The sequence below is a fragment of the Chelonia mydas genome, chromosome 16, assembly GCF_015237465.2.
Source record: "Chelonia mydas isolate rCheMyd1 chromosome 16, rCheMyd1.pri.v2, whole genome shotgun sequence".
NCBI lineage: Eukaryota > Metazoa > Chordata > Testudines > Cheloniidae > Chelonia > Chelonia mydas.
In genome coordinates this window covers 16,915,043-16,933,489 of record NC_057857.1, presented here as the reverse complement: position 1 = coordinate 16,933,489, position 18,447 = coordinate 16,915,043, and the positions used below count along the sequence as shown (strand labels likewise).

The 18,447-nt window shown below is 44.9% G+C and overlaps 1 protein-coding gene across 6 annotated transcripts in view; it reads left to right on the top strand.

Annotated features, from left to right (window-relative positions):
- The window catches only part of VAV2 (vav guanine nucleotide exchange factor 2), a 309,428-nt gene that overhangs the window by 242,571 nt on the left and 48,410 nt on the right, over window positions 1–18,447 (top strand). For 3 of the 6 annotated variants that reach the window (XM_037879836.2, XM_037879837.2, XM_037879840.2), the window contains exons 5-9: window positions 4,439–4,541; window positions 8,617–8,631; window positions 9,444–9,542; window positions 12,542–12,610; window positions 14,519–14,619. In XM_037879836.2, coding sequence (XP_037735764.1) covers window positions 4,439–4,541; window positions 8,617–8,631; window positions 9,444–9,542; window positions 12,542–12,610; window positions 14,519–14,619 — 387 coding nt within the window. The remainder of the gene's footprint in view (window positions 1–4,438; window positions 4,542–8,616; window positions 8,632–9,443; window positions 9,543–12,541; window positions 12,611–14,518; window positions 14,620–18,447) is intronic. The other 3 variants (XM_037879838.2, XM_037879839.2, XM_007061013.4) reach the window with 1 other exon arrangement.

Below are 18,447 nucleotides of genomic sequence, written 5' to 3'. Positions count from 1 at the left end.
ATAATGGCATGTAAAAGAGAAATAAAACCCACTTTTGCAAATATTTTCAGTCTTGTTATCTTGCCAGCCCTGATCCTGAGTTGAATTTTGTGTCTATCTTATTCTCTCCTTCTGTGTTGCAAGGCATTGGGACTTTTGCTGAGCCTACAGTATTTGGTTCCTCTCTACATGCTCCCTTCAGTTTCTGGCAGAAGGAGATGTACTTCACACAGCTAAGAATGTTTGTTTGCCCTCTTCAAAGCTTTTCTGAAAGCAGGCCTCTCAGTCAACTATGATCCTGCACAATATCACATTATTCTGTGTGCCTCTTAGCTACCTTTGCATTGATGTGTTAGCATCTTTGGCTGGGTCAGTCAGCAGTTTGCTTTGAGTTTCATCCTGGAGAGTTGTTTATATTTTTTCTAGGGAGAGTGAAAATAATTCAAATCCAGGCTTCTAAAAATACATTGCCTAGCACAGAGACAAGATAGAAATCGCTCGGGGGGTGGACTCAGCAATTGTTCAATCCAGATTCTTCTCTTTGGAAGATATTGAAGGTCAAAGACCATTTTACCCACAAATCTGGTATTTTACAGCAAGCTTAGTGCAGGGGACTCTGTTACTGCAGCCTAAAAGAAGCAGGGTGGATTTACTTAGATTGCAAGCCCTTCAGTCCAGGGACCATTATTATTTTATTTGTATTACCATGTTCGTACAGTGACTGGCACAGGGCAGCGCAGATCAGTGACTGGTATATGCTACCTCAGTATAAATAATACATCCGAATAACTGAGATCAGCATTTAGCCTCTTTTAGATTTACTGAGCCACTGAATGAAACAAACACTGTAAATCCAAAGCCCATGTTTCTTTGATCTTCAATGTACTGTATGTGTGTGTGTGTAAAATAAAAGAAATATGTTTAAAATCAAGCTGAGGCCAACTTCATGTTTCTAGTTCAATATCACCAATCCCAAGTGCTCAAAATCATGAGATTGGCATAAAAATTATGAGATTTTTACAAAACTTTGATTTCTTCTCATTTGCCTTCTGCTTTTCCCCCCATAAGTCTTTAAGGTGCACTTGAGTTGTTTTTTCAAGCTTTTTTCGCAACCTTCAAGGTAGAAACTCACTCTGTAACAATGAAAGCTGAGATTTGCATGTAATCACATGACTCCAGGAGCTGGGGCTTTAAGAAACACACCAAAACTCACAATACTCACAGTAAAATCATGGGAGTGGGCAATGGCTATCTGAATAGGACTATCATCTCTGCATCTTCCTCTTGCATCCGGGTTTCCCCAGTTGGATCCACCCCTTTGGACCTGTGCACTTGTGCAGAGTCCCATGAAAGTCAGTGAGGCCCCATGCACATGCTGGAGTACGTCCATATGGATCTGACTCCAGATCTGGGATCTGTGTCAGCACAGAACCTAGCAGCACAGTGGGGCCCAATCAGAGTATCTGTGCACTGCCATAATAATTATATTAATAAAAATAATAACAATAAAGATCTGTTGCTTAAATATAGTCTCTTTGTGTGCTGCTCTCCCCTCTGCCTGAACCTTCTCTTGTTCCTCTGGCTGTGTAGGGATCTTCTCTGGCATTTCAATGACTTGTGGAAGCAAAGGTTGCCAGAGCATAGCTTTGAACACAGGATGTGTGATTCTATCACACACAGCGTTTAAAGAAAGCATTGGCACAGAGTGGCAATATTTCCCCTTGTGCTACAAGAAACAAAGCTTTGTGTTTCAGCTGTAAGATCGCCACAAGCATTTCTGAGTTAAAAGAAAGGGGAAGAACACCGTTCCGATACCCTTTTGGAAGTTAACAGCTCAGACAGCTGTTAGTGTAAACTTGATCTGACAGTTCAAGGTCTCAGAGCCACAGTGCTGTTTTTAACCCTGTAGAATTTATTAAGCCCGTTAACACTTTTAATTAGGCTTGGAAGGATTAGTTTTTTATTGGTAAAAGTCGATTTCCCTGTACACACAGAAGCTGACGACAAAGTATTTCCTTTGCTGATGATCAAAATGTACAGATAGGCAAATAAAGACAAATGCTGCTTGAGAACTTGTTAGAGTTTGATTTAAGGACATTTACGATGTATATTTTGATATGTGATGTTGACAGTTTGGGTTTAAACGGTTCTATAAAGCTTTAACTTTTTTTCAGTTTCAGTGTCTACTGTCATAAAACAATAATCATCTGGACCCCCTCCCGCACTGCCCCCAATAAATGCCCACAATTGTGAAAATGTAAATTGATTTAAAAATGCTTAAAAATAAACACTGATGTTATCCGTCAAAATTATTTTACAAAAAAATAAAAACTTAATTATGCCAAGCCTACTTATAATTATGCCTCGGGATATGAACTGCTTTGGGAATGTGGGTAACAGAGTGTAAGTGTGGTAGGAGACATATAGGAGAGATGGTCAGAGTAATAGATATTTAGCAACTGAAAAATAAGACTGTAAAAAATCTACACAGATTTATTTTTCTGCTGCTCACAGTCACTCTCTCTCTGCGGGGGGGGTGTGTGTGTGTGTGTGTGTGTGTGTGAATGATTAAAGTCTAGATTCTAAGCTCTTCAGAACAGGGTCTGTGTGTGTTTGTACATTAGCTACTGCAGGCAGGTCCCAGACCTATTTGCGGCCCCTGAGCGCCGTTACAATGCCAATACTACCAGTAAAGAGTGTATGAGCTATGGCTCCAGGCCCCTTTGTGGGCCAGATTAATCCCTGGTGTACATGGGGGCAAATCTGTTGGAGCCAATGGAGCTGGCCCAGGTCTGAATTTGGCGCTTTGGATAAAATGCGAGATCGTCAGCTGGTGTAAGTTGGCGTAGCTCCATCCGGGGCAGTCGAGCTACGCTGATGGATAGTAGCTCAGCGTCTGAGCCCGTGTTTACTAAGTGGAATAGGAATAAATGGCCAGTTGCTTCATGTGTTGTCAGTTCATCAACACCATGGGTCAGCTGAAAGAGTAACCAAGTGTCAAGAACATTGATCCTGTTTCTTTCATCTGCCTCATAGCGAAGAAGCAACTGGATGCACGTGTGTGTTTTCAGATACCTCGTCAGCCGCGTGCATTTCCCCCAAGCCCGTTGGAAGGCAACATTTTCTGGAGGAATGAGCACAGGGCTGGGTGTGAGGGGGACTTGAGGGCTAATGCTGGCTCTGCCACTGATTCCCTGTGTGACCTTGGGCGTGTCCCCTCACCTCTCAGTCGGTTCCCCATATGTAAAACAGGGGTAATAATGCTCTTCGGGGCAGGGACTCTCACTCGGTGTTTGTATAGTACCCTGCATCTTGGCCCTGATCTTGGCTGTAGCCTGTGGGGGGATGTCAACGCTGCACACTAAGCCCAGGTCTGTGGGACCCAGCCTTGTAAGCCGGATGTTTCCAAGCCTATGCTTGAGCGTCCACACTGCATTGTAAATCTGGGTTTACCATTGCTGAACTCAGGTCTCTCAGTCATGCTAACACATCCATACCGTACTATGCAGGCCTTCTGGCTTTGGTCTGTGGCTTGAGCTGCATCCACACTCCAAAGAGACAGGGCTTGGAACCCAGTCACGGTGGGACTTGGGCTCTGACCCACCTGCCTAGCAGGGTCCTGAGTGCTTGCTGACCCGAGTCAGACTGATCTGTGTGTGGACAGAAGAGGGCCTTGGGCTCCACCCTGAGTCAGAGCCCAGGCTTAGTGTGTAGTGTAGACATCTCCTGGGAGGTCAGACTGGGTGATCACAATGGTCCCTTCTGCTCTTGAAATCGATGAATCTGTGAGCCTCCCAGGGGTGATGTCTAACCAGTGCTTAGAACAGCCAAAGTGCTGTAAATAGCTGCAGTGTCTGAGGCCAGGAGGGGCCCCAGTTTCTTTTGATGTTTGAAATAGGCTGGTCTCTTAGACGTACTACAGGTGTGGAGTTTTACCTCAGACACGTAGGTGTCATCTGTGTTGCAGCAGTGCCCAAAGGCCCCAGCTAAAAGTGCAAACGCTTCGAGAGAGATGGTCCCTGCCCTGAAAAGCTCCCAATCTAATAGAGAAGACAGATAAAAGCGGGGGAGGGAAATAAAAGTGCACAGAGAAGTGAGCTGCCCAAGGCAGAGCCAAGAGTAGAACCCAGAGCTCCTGACTCCCACTCCAGTTTCCTATCCACTAGTCCATGCTGCCGTGTGATGATGGCTACGGTCCCTGGGCTTACACCGCAAAGTGTTTTGCATCGTTCCAGCATCCAAGTGGGAGGCATGGAGGTGAAATCGTACTGTGGTAGCTGATACAAAAAAGAAGTGCCTCCTTAATGCAAAATGGGAAAGAGAAACGAGGACATAAAAGTTTTTTTGGGATATCTCCCTCTTCCCTCTCCCCCGTTCTTTCCTGGATGCAGCAGCTTGCTTGCATAATCTATAGCGAATGTATCCTCTGTATTTCTAAATCCTCTTGTGTTCCTTTCAGTGAACATGATCTGGGGGAGGATATTTACGACTGCGTCCCTTGTGAAGATGAAGGCGATGATATCTACGAAGATATCATCAAAGTGGAAGTTCAACAACCCATGGTAACAATTTATACATTTTAAATGCCATATCTTGAAGGGGGTTTAAAAACAAACAAACAATGCACCACTGATGAAAGATAATGATCTCAAACTTGTTTGAGTCATTCCTTGGAAGTGAGCTCAGTGGGTGGGGGAGGGGAGAGAAGCAGGTGGGAGGGGAAAGGGAAACAGTGAGAAGAAGAGTGATAGAGCTAATCCTGTAGGGTTTCTCAAAGGCTTTCCATGGTGCAGTCATCTAAAGGATGGGAGGAAAGAAGTTCTAAGAAATCCCCATTGTAAAGGAAGTGCAAAAATAGTAACTCACTGCTCAGCCAAAGCAGCATCTGTCACTTCATCCCTTTCTAAGGTGAGAGATGTGACTCATACCTGCACAATTAGCCTGTTGTGTGCGTTACACTGCGAGTATTTTTAGATCCAGGCGAGAGTTGGCAGATATTTGCAATGAAGATGCAGTTTTTCTCTTGGGTGTTTTTACTGTACCACTTAAAATCTACCTGTTCTGGTATATCCTAAGGCTGAGATTTACAAAGCTGCCTAAGAGGGTTGGATGCCTGACTCCCTGAATTAATTTTAATGGGTATTTGAGCATCCAAATCCATTAGTCAGCTTTGAAAGTTTCAGCCAAAAGCTACACGAGGTTGGGAATTATAACAGGGCTCTACGCTCTAAGGGCCCATGGACACCAATGGAAAGGCTCATGTTGATTTCAGTGTGCCTTGGATCAGTCCCTACTGCTTCTGTGATACCAAGCTTTGTCTGGAATCTTTTGGGAATGAAATTCTTCCCTATGCAGAGGGGTTGGGACAACGCCGACAAACCACTTACGTCCTATTTTGAGGATTTAAATGCTGCCTACATTACTCTGCATGGCAGAGAATTTCTCCCTTAGATCAATTACTCTGTGAATGAAGCTGTGTGTTGTCTAGGAACAGAGCAGTATATTACACTGGATGCATATGTAAAATGTTCTCCCAGAGCATGCTACCAAATAACTAGTATCATGGAAAAGGAAAAAAGCCAAGGAGGCTCTTTTCCCAGCTAACCGTTGGGATGCACTACATTTGTTGTTTCTGCTGATGCAAAATTTCAAGAGAACTCATCAGTGGAGCATGAACATCCAAACTTCTTGAGATTCATGTGAAATTCTTCCACCCCCGGGATCCATGTAGATTCTAATTACTGTCTTCTGGCTGCACACTACAGCTGCCAAGATTCATAACTCTGGGAGAAAGCAGGATAAATGGACAAGTTCACTGGTCAATTAAATTCCCTGAGCAAGACCTGTAATCGTAAATCACAGATTGCTGCAGCAGGCAATTGGAGGTGTGGATTGGCAGGAACTTTGCTTCGCAGAGTCCGAGTGAGCCCAGGATGCAAACTCTGTCACTGAGCTGCCAGGAACGTGTGCTCTGATCTCTCCACAGTTCTACCCTTGGTGTAACTCCATTGACTTCGATGGAGAGTCTGCTAGTTTAATGGGGATCAGAGTCTCTGAAGACCTATTTTTAGTGTACTAGCTCAGATGAGAGCTAGCATGAGTGTCTACACAAGTTGAGAATCAGACCCCCAGCTCAAAGTGTACATGCAACCTAAGACATCCACCCGCAGGAGCTTTATTTGCACTAGGACTTCTACTGATGCTTTTAGTGGGATTTTTGGGGTAGAATTCCCTAGTGCAAGCAAGGTTAAAATGAAGGAAAACCTCCCCACTTGAGATTCCCCCCAGATTTCTGGAAGCAATCCATGCACGACGTGCTTCTCGTAAAATCCTGGGATTAGTTCACAGTGGTTGTGATAGCCCGTTTTGCATATTTCATATTTACAACCTCAGATTTTGTTATGCTGTCCCGAAGATTGTTATTAATGGCTGATTAATAAAAGCTTTAGCCTCTGATTTAAAAATCCAATAAACCATTTCCCTTCCCTCAATATCTTAGAAGTAACTGCTGAATGCTTTCAAGTTAATGCATGCTGGTAAAATATGAAAATGTCAATAAAAAAAATGCAAGTTAAAAGACACCAACCAAAAATATACATCCATGGAAGCTGTCATTCCCAAGCAGGATTCTGCTCCCATCAGAGGTTTAATTTGGTTTTAAATGGATGTAACAAGTGTGGGATTTATTTTTATAGCTTTCCAAGGACTTCAAGGAAGGCGGTTATTGGGATGCTTAGAATCAGACTGATGTTTTAAAGGTTCAGCTCCATGCTGGCTCTGACAGCTGCATGCTGGTTTCCTCACGCCTGAGTCATGAGGCTTTGATGCACCTCTCTGTTATGACACAAGTTGAGATCTTGGGCTGTCACCATCGTTTTGAGAGCAGTGTGATGATGCCAGGTGCAGGTTTTGTGTAGATTGCCTCAGTTCAGCAGAAGGTGCAGCCTCATGTAGGCTGAGTCCCGGGGCAAGATGGAGTTTGCAGCTATAGCAGCCCGTGCTACCACGGCTACACTTCTGCTTTCAGTGCGCTGGCTCAGACGGGAGCTAGCGCGAGTGTGTCTGCCCACGCTGGGAGTCACCCCCTTAGCTCACAGTGTAGACGTAACCTAAAGGCATTCAGCCCATTGAACTAATGGGGACTTGGGACAGAAGTGCCATTAGATGAGACAGTGCAAACCCTGGTTTGTCCCCAGCCACACTGAGGCTGGAACTTTTGGCCGGGTTCAGCACTCCCAGCTGGAGCTGGGTTTTCTGAAGCGCTCAGCACGTTGGGGGTGGGGCTTTTTTGAACACCTGGTCTCAGTTGTGGACGCTGAGCAGCCTCCACCATGTAGGGCGGCAACCAACGGGATCTTGCAGGCAGGGCTTTGGAGCTGTGCTCCGGCTCCGCTCCAGCTCCAGGCAAAAACCTGCAGCTCCACTGCTCCGGAGCTGCTCCGGGCTCCAGCTCCGGGCTCCGCTCCAAAGCTCTGTTTGCAGGAAGGGGAAATAATATCCCAGCCACCCTAAAAAAGACCTTTCAAGCAACCGCCACCTTCCCGGAGGCCCCTTAAAAAATAGACTCGTTTGTTCTCAAGGAAAATTCAAACAGTAAGCTCCTTAAGCCATATGCAAAGTGCCCTATAGTGAGAGACTTAGCGGGTGTGTCTACACTGCCCCTGAGAGCGAAAGCCCTGGTCCGCATACTTGTGTTAGCAAGGCTCCCGCTAGCACACTCAAAATAGCTGTGTAGATGTTGCTTTGGCATTGGGGTTGGGCTGTCAGGCCCAACCCTCCAGCGCCTGCCCCGCCAGGTTCAAGATTCCGAGCCACAATGTCTACACAACCAGTTTTAGAGCGCGAGCACAAGCCCCACTAACACAAGTGGCTGGGAAGCTTGCTCCCAGCCGCAGTGTAGAAATAGCCAAGGAGGTCAGTCTGTCTGCTTTATCCAACAGAAGATCACAACATGATTTGATAATGGGGAGGAAAATACTGATTACTCAAAGGGCTCTTTAATCTAGTGGAGAAAGTCGTGCTAAGAACCAATGGCTGGAAGTTAAAACCAGGTGAATTCTGGGCACACGCTAAGAAATAAGGCACGCCTTTGGGACAGTGAAGGTGAGTAATCATGGGAGCAAACTACCAAAGAGAGTGATGGATTCTCCATCTTTCGAAGTCTTCACATCAATACTGGGTGCATTTCTGGAAGAGGTGCTGTAGCTGGACATAAGTTATTGCGCTCAATATGGAGGTAACTGGATGATATTCTCTGGTCTGGTCTGTGTTATATGGGAGGTCAGACTAAATGAGCTAATGGTTCCTTCTGGCCTTATGATCTATGAATTCATAATTATGCCCTTTTAAATATTTTTAAACTTCATGCAGACACTCAGGGTCAGTGACTGACTCCGTTGAAGCTACACTGATACACGCATGCTGAAGATCTGGTCCTCAATGTTTTCTTAGCTCCTGACTTCCCTTCCTCCTCTTTAGCAAAAGCATAAAGTTCTTTATTTTTATGGTAGCGGCCTGTACTTTCGTCTAAATGTTGAGGAAAAATTGATGAACATTTAAAAGAAGAAAAAAAAAGGCAATTTGTAATACCAAATGTATAATGTTAATTGGTTTTGCTTATATTTCTGCATGCTTCAGATTAGATACATGCAGGTAAGTAGGAGACAGTGACCAAAAGAGTTTGGTTTCTGTCTGGCCAATATACTGTCTTACACTCTTTCATATGGGTTGTACAAAGAGTGGTAATTCTCCCCTATTGCAGACTCAGTATTGCTTAACCCCAGACATTCAAAAATCATGACCCAGGGCCCCATCCACAAATTATGAGATTGCGCTAAAAATCATGAGTTTAAAAAAAATACATTTGGGGTTATTTCATATTTGCCTTCTGCTTTTTGAGCACTTAGGGCATCACATTTTCTAGCTTTTCTATGCAACCATGAGGGCTAGAATCTTACCTTTCTAGCAAAAAGGAAAGCTGAGATTCTCAGATAATCAGGAGCTGGGGCTTTAAGAAAAGCGCCAAATACGAGAGTCGGGATAAAATCACGGGGGTTGGCAACACTGGTGACCCATACAAGTGTACCACCTAAGTCTCATTTAGGCACTTATGAGCTCCACACAAGCAAACAACTTTTTTAAAAAAAAAGAGAGAGAGAATTTTTCTTTTAACTGACATCTTTTGGTTTTCGTCCTCTATGTAAATTGTATAGTAAATGCAAAGGGTGACATTAAATCCAATGGGAGTTTTGCCATTAACTTCAGCAGAGCCAGGATTTCACCCAACGTTTTGCAGACAGAAATGGATCCCTTTCACATAAATGATTGAAAATTTGGTTTCTGGCTTCCTGAGCTTGTGTTGGTTGAGACTTTGCTGTCACCGAATGACACATTAAAGAGCCACTATAAGCAAGCAGGTTGAAACACTCTAAGGACACTCAAGCATGTGTTGTTTATTTCTCTAGAAAATGGGAATGACGGAAGATGACAAAAGAAATTGCTGTTTGCTAGAAATTCAGGAAACCGAGGCCAAATATTACAAGACACTTGAAGACATAGAAAAGGTGAGAGCCGGCCTTCTTTTCTATCACTACATTTCATGTCAACAGCTTCTGGTTGCATTTTATCTTGCATTACTCTTGCTGGATTAGTTCTTGCTTCTAGAGCTCCATAGTACTGGGTCCGGAGTAGCAGCCGTGTTAGTCAGTATTCGCAAAAAGAACAGGAGGACTTGTGGCACCTTAGAGACGAACCAATTTATTTGAGCATAAGCTTTCGTGAGCTACAGCTCACTTCATCGGATGCATACTGTGGAAAATACAGAAGATGTTTTTATACACACAGACCATGAAAAAAGTACTGGGTGTTTGTGATAGAAGGCAGGACAGAGGCATTCAGAGTAAGCCCAGGCTGGGTACCATAACGCGCAGAAAAAAAGAGCCTATTTTATCTGATCACTGCATATTTAAAGTATACTTAAAAACCACCTTGTTATTTCAGAAGGGTATTCACCCCACCCCCCCATTCCAACCTCAGCGGTAAGACCCACTCAATTCTTTATGTGGCCGAGGCACAATCTCTAGATAAAAGTTGCTTTTGTAGATTTCTTATCACTCTTTGATCGCCATTGAATAATTTGAAAGAACCTATTTATTCCAGGCAGTTCTTGAAAGTGCTGAAGCCGTGCTGACTTGCCATTGAAACTAATTGGATTAAAAGTAACATTTCACTGCATGCACTCACGGGCTTTAATTGGTTTTGATAAATTCTCGGTGCATTCTCTCTTTCTCTTAAAAGAACGAACACTTCAGCAACAGAAAGATGCAATGCAGCCGACTGGAGGCTGGATATTATTTTCCCCTTCAGTGATTACAGATGAGTAGAATTAAAAAAAAAAAAAGTCCAGCTATCATTTCTGCTTCTTTTCCTTTCCCTTTAAAAATGTTTGCCTTTCTTACAAAGAAGCTCTGAAAGAGAGCCAGACAATTAAACAGGATTCCAGGCTTTTAAAAAGAAAGGCTTTGACGTTCATATTAGTGATGTACTCTGCTTGTTCTTTGAAAACAACTATTAACCTTGTGTTTCAGCCCAGAGGAAGAGGTAAATTATTCCCTTCGTTTTGAACCAGGAGAGCTATGAGAGTAGATTTTTTGCTGTGGAGGGGCTAAGGTCCTGTAATAAACTATATTGCGTCTGTATGTTCTGTAGCTATGGACAGGGCAGACTTTCCCATTAATGCCCATTGGTTCAGAAAAGCATCTCCAGCGTAGTCATGTCACCTGCATTCTTCAAAGGCAAAAATTCAAGATGACTGGGAGTTTTTCTACTCATCAAACAGCTAAAACTGATGCTATTCACCATTGCAACTGATGATTACTTTGTGAAAAACTAGCAAGTCAACAGCAAGAAAAAGAACCTCCACCCATCCACCCACACTGGATACAGACATACTATGTACTGTATGGTGCTCAGGATCATGAATCATGCTTTTCCCCTCTCTGAGTGGCTAATGTTTTAAATGGGACAGGGTGCAAAAACTAACAGTAAGCATCCCAAAGAGCAGAAAACTGATAAAGTGCAGGGCAGCTGGCAGTTTTAACAGTTTAATTTGCATACATATTAACAATCATGAAATGTGTTTTTGTGGGTGTATCTAGATCAGTATCTAGAGAGTTTGATAGATATCTCTGTCTACAGAGATCGCTAGATATGTACATATCTTTTGAATACATATAGGGCCACATTATAGAATCATAGAATATCAGGGTTGGAGGGGACCTGAGGAGGTCATCTAGTCCAACCCCCTTCTCAAAGCAGGACCAATCCCCAATTTTTGCCCCAGATCCCTAAATGGCCCCCTCAAAGATTGAACTCACAACCCTGGGTTTAGCAGGCCAATGCTCAAACTACCGAGCTATCCTTCCCCCACATACCTTCCTGAATATGGCTCTTCTTAATGGGGAGGAGTCCTTGTGACACCTTAGAGACTAACAAGTTTATTTGGGCATAAGGTTTCGTGGGCTAAAACCCACGTCATCAGATGCATGGAATGGAAAATACAGTAGGGAGGTATAAATACACAGAACATGAAGTGGGTTGTAGCCCACAAAAGCTTATCCCCAAATAAATTTGTTAATCTCTAAGATGCCACAAGGACACCTCGTTATTTTTTGCTGATACAGATAACACGGCTACCTCTCTGAAACCTGTTAATGGGGAGAAATGCTCAGGGAGTAACTTCTAAAGGTAAAGCCAGGGTGTCTTTCCCATCTCCCGAGTGTCTCTGCAGGCATTAATCCTTCCACAGCTCACTTGGGCAGTGTTCCTTCTCCCTCTCCCTCTTAAGAGGTATAACTTAATCCAGGGTTTCTCAAACTTTTTTTTGCTGGGACCTCTTTGGAAAATATTTCAGGCTGTGAAGACAACCCCCCCCCCCCCCAAGTGACTATCCCCCATATCATGCCAGCCTTATTTCCGTGCCGGTGCCGGTGGCGATGCTGCCTTCAGAGCTTGGTGCCTAGCCAGCACTCTCCAGCTGCCCAGCTCTGAAGGCAGCACAGAAATAAGGGTAGCAATACCACAACCCCCCTACAATAGACTTGCAACCCCCTGTTTGTGTCAGGTCCCCCAGTTTGAGAAACACTGACTTAGTCCACACAGCGAGAGTGTGCAGTTAATTTAAATTAACTGTAGTGTGGCTCAGAGCTTCCTCCACGAGTGGGTGGTAAATGCCTTAAGCTTTTCACTTAGCTTGCAGCTCGGCTTTTAGTTCAAGTGAAATCTTGTTCATGCACTTGACAACCTGACCACCGCACAAATCATTTGTGGCATCCCAGTCCCAGACAGTCCAGCCCTAACCCTGCAGAGAAGTGGCTGAGCATAAGCACAGTGAGGCAGGTTGCATGGTAAATGTCTTGTCAGTCTTATCTCTTGGCAAGTGTGAAAATTCACCCCGGTTCCCCTCCGGAAAATTCAACCACTGCAACAATTTTAGCTTAAAAAAGAAAGAATCTTATTGCATTTGCTCATTTATTTCAATAAGTTTTCCATTTACCTCTTACAGAACTATATGAATCCATTAAAGCTGGTACTGACTCCACAAGAGATGGAATCTATTTTTATCAATTTGGAGGTAACAGAGTCTAAACATCATTGCTTAAATCTTTGCTCCTCTCAGATGCAGCTTATGCTTCATCCTGTTTAAGAAACAGCACTCAGATTTCATGTAAAATGCATTGCTTTAGTCTGTGTGGGTTCAGTTGTTATGGCCACGGAGCTTGGACTGGGCCCTTTAACACTCAAGTGGAATTTAGGTATTGTATAAAGACAAGGAGACGGTTTTACAACAAGGAAATTATTTTGCCTGTGTTTTTAGTGTGTGTGTGTGTGTTTCAGATATATCTGGTTTAAAGAATTACATACATACTCACTAAGTCACAGTGCCTGTTTCTGTATGTATCACACTCGACAGGGACGTGAGAGACGGGTTTTATACCCAGCTCTGCAACTGGCCTGCTTGGAGAACTCGGGCAGGTCACTTCACCTCATTAGCTCAGTCTCTGTCTGTGACTTGGGGATAATGGTACCTTCTGCTTGTGTAAAGTGCTTTGAGCTCTATGGGTGAAGAGTGCTATATAAATACTAGATAAGTTGTTATGCACGTGCACACACAGCCTAGATTCTCCTCCAGTTTGATCCTGCCTTGATGCCATAATCCAGCATTTGAAGCTTTCCTCTGTGTACAGTGAGGCTGATACAGGGCCAAGTTCTGTTAGATGCTTATTGGATGAAGATTCACCCCTGGGCAGAAAGGTAGCATAAGGCCTACATGGTATTTAAGTCCTACTTAAGCCAGGCTAGGTCCTGCCTAGTCCTCTTGCTAGCCCTCTTCAGAGGGTGAGTTTCCCCCTTCATGCAGGGACCCCACTGAAGTCACAGTGAATTCTATGTTCAGCCCGCTTTCTAGATCTGATTTATGATCGGTTTCTGATTTTTTGGTGTTTAACCTACCAATATCAGTCTCTGGCTGCTCTCCCACCCCTTCCCAGACAGTCCAAGGAGAGGCAGTAAGTTATCTGACCTATTACTCTGCCTCGGTCTCCACATATGGCCAGATCCTCCTCCTGTCCCAGGTGGCCACCATGTTATCACCTAAGTGCCATCTGGGATGGCAAGATGATGAATGGCTCTTCTCCCATCGTAGCACCGCCAAAGACAGCTGGCAGGACTGAGAGAACAGCGTGAGCCTCGTTAATGGAGACTTCAGGGCTCATCAGGGTGTGTTCGTGGTGCACCTTCCTGGCTTGTTTACTCTGCAGCAGCATAGGGGGCTTAGCTCTTGCTTCAGTCTGGCATGTGGTGAGGGCAGCCGCACAGGTTGCTGCAATGAAGCAGTTGAGTTTTCCTAACCAAAGGCGGCCAGACGCCTTTGTTCCATTATCAGCATAGGCGCATCATGTCAGTGATTCAGATTAAATGCAGGCATCGCTCCACCTTCTTGGTCCATTTTCACAAGGCTGCGTTGTGTGGGCTTTACAGGATTAGGGCAGGTTATTGTATGCTGCTAGACTGCTCCCACTAGACCCAGTAAAGGGAGTTTAATATGCACAGAACCCCGCTATGCATTTATCATTGTATAACCTTCTAACTTAATTACACCCTCGTATTTATTGTGATTTAGGGCTATATCTCACTGGAGTCGCTTGCATTAAAACAGTTAATAGGCAAAGAGCTGGTCTACCCTGGGAACTTGCGTCTCTCAGGAGAGTGAAAAATCCACACCCCTGACAGACATAGCTATGACCCCTGGTGCAGCCAGCACTAGGTTGATGGAAGAATTCTTCTGTTTACCTAGCTACTGCCTCTCGGGGAGGTAGATTACCTACTTCGATGGGAGAGCTGCAGCAGTCTGTTTAGACATATCCAAAAAATGACTGCAAGGTTACTTAAGAAATGCATGTTCATTAACTAAACACTTTACATGTTAGCGCCTAGAGTGAGTTTCAGATTTTTTAACGTATTGATTTTTTCATTGTTTTAGGACCTAATTAAAGTGCACTTCAATTTCCTGAGGGCCATCGACGTCTGTATGATGTCTGGAGGAAGCAGCTTGGCGAAAGTTTTTCTAGAATTCAAAGAAAGGTAAAAAGAATGAAAGACCTAGCCAACATACAGGGAGCTCTAATTGTGACAAGTACTGGTTGAGCATTGCTAGTTACAGGGCATAATCTGAGAGCGAAAAATATCGATAAGAAAAACACCGATCTTGACAGACCCTGAAGCCCTGTCCTCTGCTAACCCCTCACACTCCTACATAGTTAACACCCTGTTTTGGCTAGTTTAATTTCCCAGTATAGGCAGGAAAGGGCCTGAGAGACTGCACTGCATTTATCACACCTGGCTGCTACCCGTCAGGCTTTCTGGCCATTGGTTGGGGGACCATGTCTGGTAAACGGTGGAATGATGGGGGGCAGGAGACATGAAGAAAGAGGAGGATCTGCCCCTAAACAAGCCGTTGCTGCTATTTCACAACACTTTGGCTAGATCCTTCTTGGGGTTTAAATGAGTATAGCTCTATTGACGTAAAAAGGAGCTCACTCGATTTATGTAAACTGAAGGAGTGGCCCAGTGTGTAAAAAGCTCACCTGCACACACCTGTTCCCGCAATCCTTGGCAGCATCCTCAGGACTCTGCAGAAGCATAAACAAATCCCCCAGTAACATCAGATATTCAGGAGTCCCAGTGTTGTACTTACTGTAGAGGGGGCAAGAAAACACCACTCTCTGTTAACGTGTAAGGTCCTATCAGCCATGCCGATGTCCTATCAGCGTAGGGGCTCCTGTTCCAAACCAGTTCTTGTTCTGCTCCTTTCGGTGTCCTTCCAAAACACCCGTGCCACAGAGTGGGTGATAGGTTAGTGACCACCTGCATTCAAGTAGTTTGATCGTTACAAGTGTAACCTCGTTCTGCCCTATTGTCCCAGACTGCAATTAGCACCCCTGCAGAGGATATGATGGCATCAGGAATGGTAGCCTCAAGGGCAACGCAACGTTGGGTAGATTGTCCTATAGCCATTTTCTTCCCATACACGGCGATATCACCTTGATCCTGGGCATATTGCATGACTGAAGCTTTCTTCATATTTGCTAAGCCCATGTGTGTTGTGGGACCAAGAGGGGGAGAGGCGCATGCGGAGGTCTGCATTCAAAGGCAGAGTGAGCGAAACCTTTCCCAGACCCCACTGTGCCCTGGTCTGGTTTGGATGTCCTAGGGGCTGAACGTCATGCAGCTAATGCTTTGTCTGTAAGACCCACAGGAGAATAAAGATGAGAGCCCGTAACTTCACAGAAGCGGGATAATGCCTCGCCTTCATGAATGTTTAACTGGGGTCTCCTGCAGGACGCAACGGGTCAATGAAAGTTAAGGGCATGCTGCACCCTTGCAGAATCATTTCCTTTGTCTGCAGAGGGCACCTCAGCCTGGTAGATCAAAGCGACTGTTCTCTCATCCATCTGGCGCTGCTGACATCCCGTACCTATGGGAGGATTAATCGATTTAAAGCCTAGATTAAGTTACATAGAGGAGTCTAAGTTTTGGCAGCTGCAAACAGGAGTATCCAGGAACATGCAGATAAGGTTAATGAAAGTCTTAGTAATATTCTTAATAATAGTCAAAGGCCTGATTTATTGTGGAATAATGCCAGGGTGTTATTGCTGTGTGATTCAACCAGTGTCTAGACGTGGAAATGCCTCTCAGAAGTCAATAACTCCAGAAATACCATCTGCATTAATAACAAATCCTAAGGTCAGATAGTCCATCATTCATGATGCTGCTTTTAGAAAGTAAATGTTTTTGGGATTAAAAGAGAATAGTTGTTTGGGAAAAGAATGCAAACCAATTTTTAAAAAATAACATAATTTTGATCTCCTAATTCCTGGCCTTGCTTGTCCTTAAACGTTCCTGTACTGTCATGTTGGGAGCAGTCCTTTCTGGACTGTAGAGTCCAGGTCGGAATTTAGGAACACCCTGTGTGGTGACGCAAGGCAGCACAGGTTGGGTTAGTCTGGGAGCTGGAGAACCCATGAGAACCACAAGGTCGGTCTGTGTCCAGCAGCTTCAATAAAGAATCCCCTTTATATTCCTCACAACCAAATCCAGTCTCTTCTCTGGATGACGGTCACAACAGGCACTGATTCAAGAAAGTCTCAGAAAACGGACCTCCAAGAGAGGGCTCACCTTCCAGGAAGCATAGCACAGCAGGGTGTCTCAGAAATACCTGACGTGTCTGCAGACAAGCAGCGCACCCCAGGCTTCCATGTTCTGAGAAGTTAGTCAAGGATGGTACGGCCAGAACTTCTAGGAGCAGCGGTACCATGTCCATCAATCCATACGCTTGCCTTGACTCAACAGCATCTCTCTTCGCAGTATACCGGGAATGGGTTACTCAGAGGTTTTTGCAACCTCTTTCTGAAAACTCCTGGGCTGTGCTGCACTCGTTGTGTGTATATTTTATTCACACTCATGCGAGGAGCCTAGAGGTCTGTGGGTGCGAGGGATCCTATAAATAAATGTTTGCTGCTGTTAATTGAGGAGTTAGAGCTTGGCAGAGGGGAGGTAGTTAGGTGGCTGCTGCGTCTGTGTGCGTGTGAACTTGCCAACCCATTTTCGAAAGGACTTAACAAATAACTTTTTTTTGAAGAGCCTGAAAACTTTCCAGATAAACAATGGAATTAATCAGACCTCCAGCTGTGAGCAACCAGATCTCGACTGGCAGCTGCAAATCCTCACACAGGCTCCAGAGACCTCCAATACCAAAACGTTCTTCAGATCTGTCGTTCAGAGAGCTTTAATCACTCAGGTGGAACAGTAGTTTTGCAGGGGCATTTTTTTATTACTATTGTTAAATTGCAGATAAGCCTCTCCTTTCTCATCTGGCCTAATTTACGCAGCATCTGTGTCTAAGCTAACCAGGTCTCGCCCTGGTTATATCCCCAGTTCAGATGTTGCCTGTTGGGGTGAAGGTTTGCTCCTGTCTGACGGCCTGATGATTTGACAGTAGCTAGCTTGGGTAACCATAGTGGTGTAGACGTGGTGGCATGGGCTTCACCACAGGCTAGCAACTGGAGTACATGCGGGCCAGCAGCCAGGCTCCTCAGCCAGCTTGTACTCGGGTAGCTAGCCTGTGCCTCTGCATCTAGGCTACTATTGTTACCTGTGCAAACTGGATTAAAGGTTGCTCTGGTTTGCCTACCCATGCTACAATCACACCTTCTCTTGCTGTGTAGACGTATCCAGTGTCAAACCTCCTTCTGGTGCCATCTTCTAAGCATTACCTCTGTCTGGTGTACGAACAGCAAGAGAAACGCCTTCAGCACAGAGCCGTCCCCCCCATTCAGCAGCCAGGCTGCTCAGCTTTGTAAAGCCAGTTTCCCCCAAACTGCTCTTTCTGTCAGTCTTTCCCCTCTTTGCCCCCAAAGAATAGCTTGAGCCGGCTGCAGAGCTCTTCCCTGTCTCGGGGTGAGGAGAGAAGGGGGTTGCTTTAAAGTGATTGCTGTCCCCAGAGGGGTTTAGAAACTGGTGCTAGGGAACCTGAAAGCCCGGCTAAAGCACTAAAGAGCTCCAAATGGAAAGGCCTGTCACTTTTCTAGCCCTTGCAATAATTTAAGGTTTTACCAGCAGTACCTTGGGCTTTGAAAGGAGATGTCGAGCCTTCCTGCCAGTGGGGTGCAGAAGTGTCTGAGGAGCCATGTACATGCTGGAGTGCTGTACTGACTGCGTATTTGCGTGTGGTTATAAACCTAACTAGAAGAACCATTATGTAATGTATAGGCATTGGACGGTGTCCCTTTAAATGGCTTGGGAGCCCTCTAGTGGGACTCCCCGTCCCCTACTGAAGAAGCCCCCAGAACCTAACAGAGCAGATGTGGATACATGTAGTCCGGCCGTGTATGTGGTTAGTAAACATGGTTA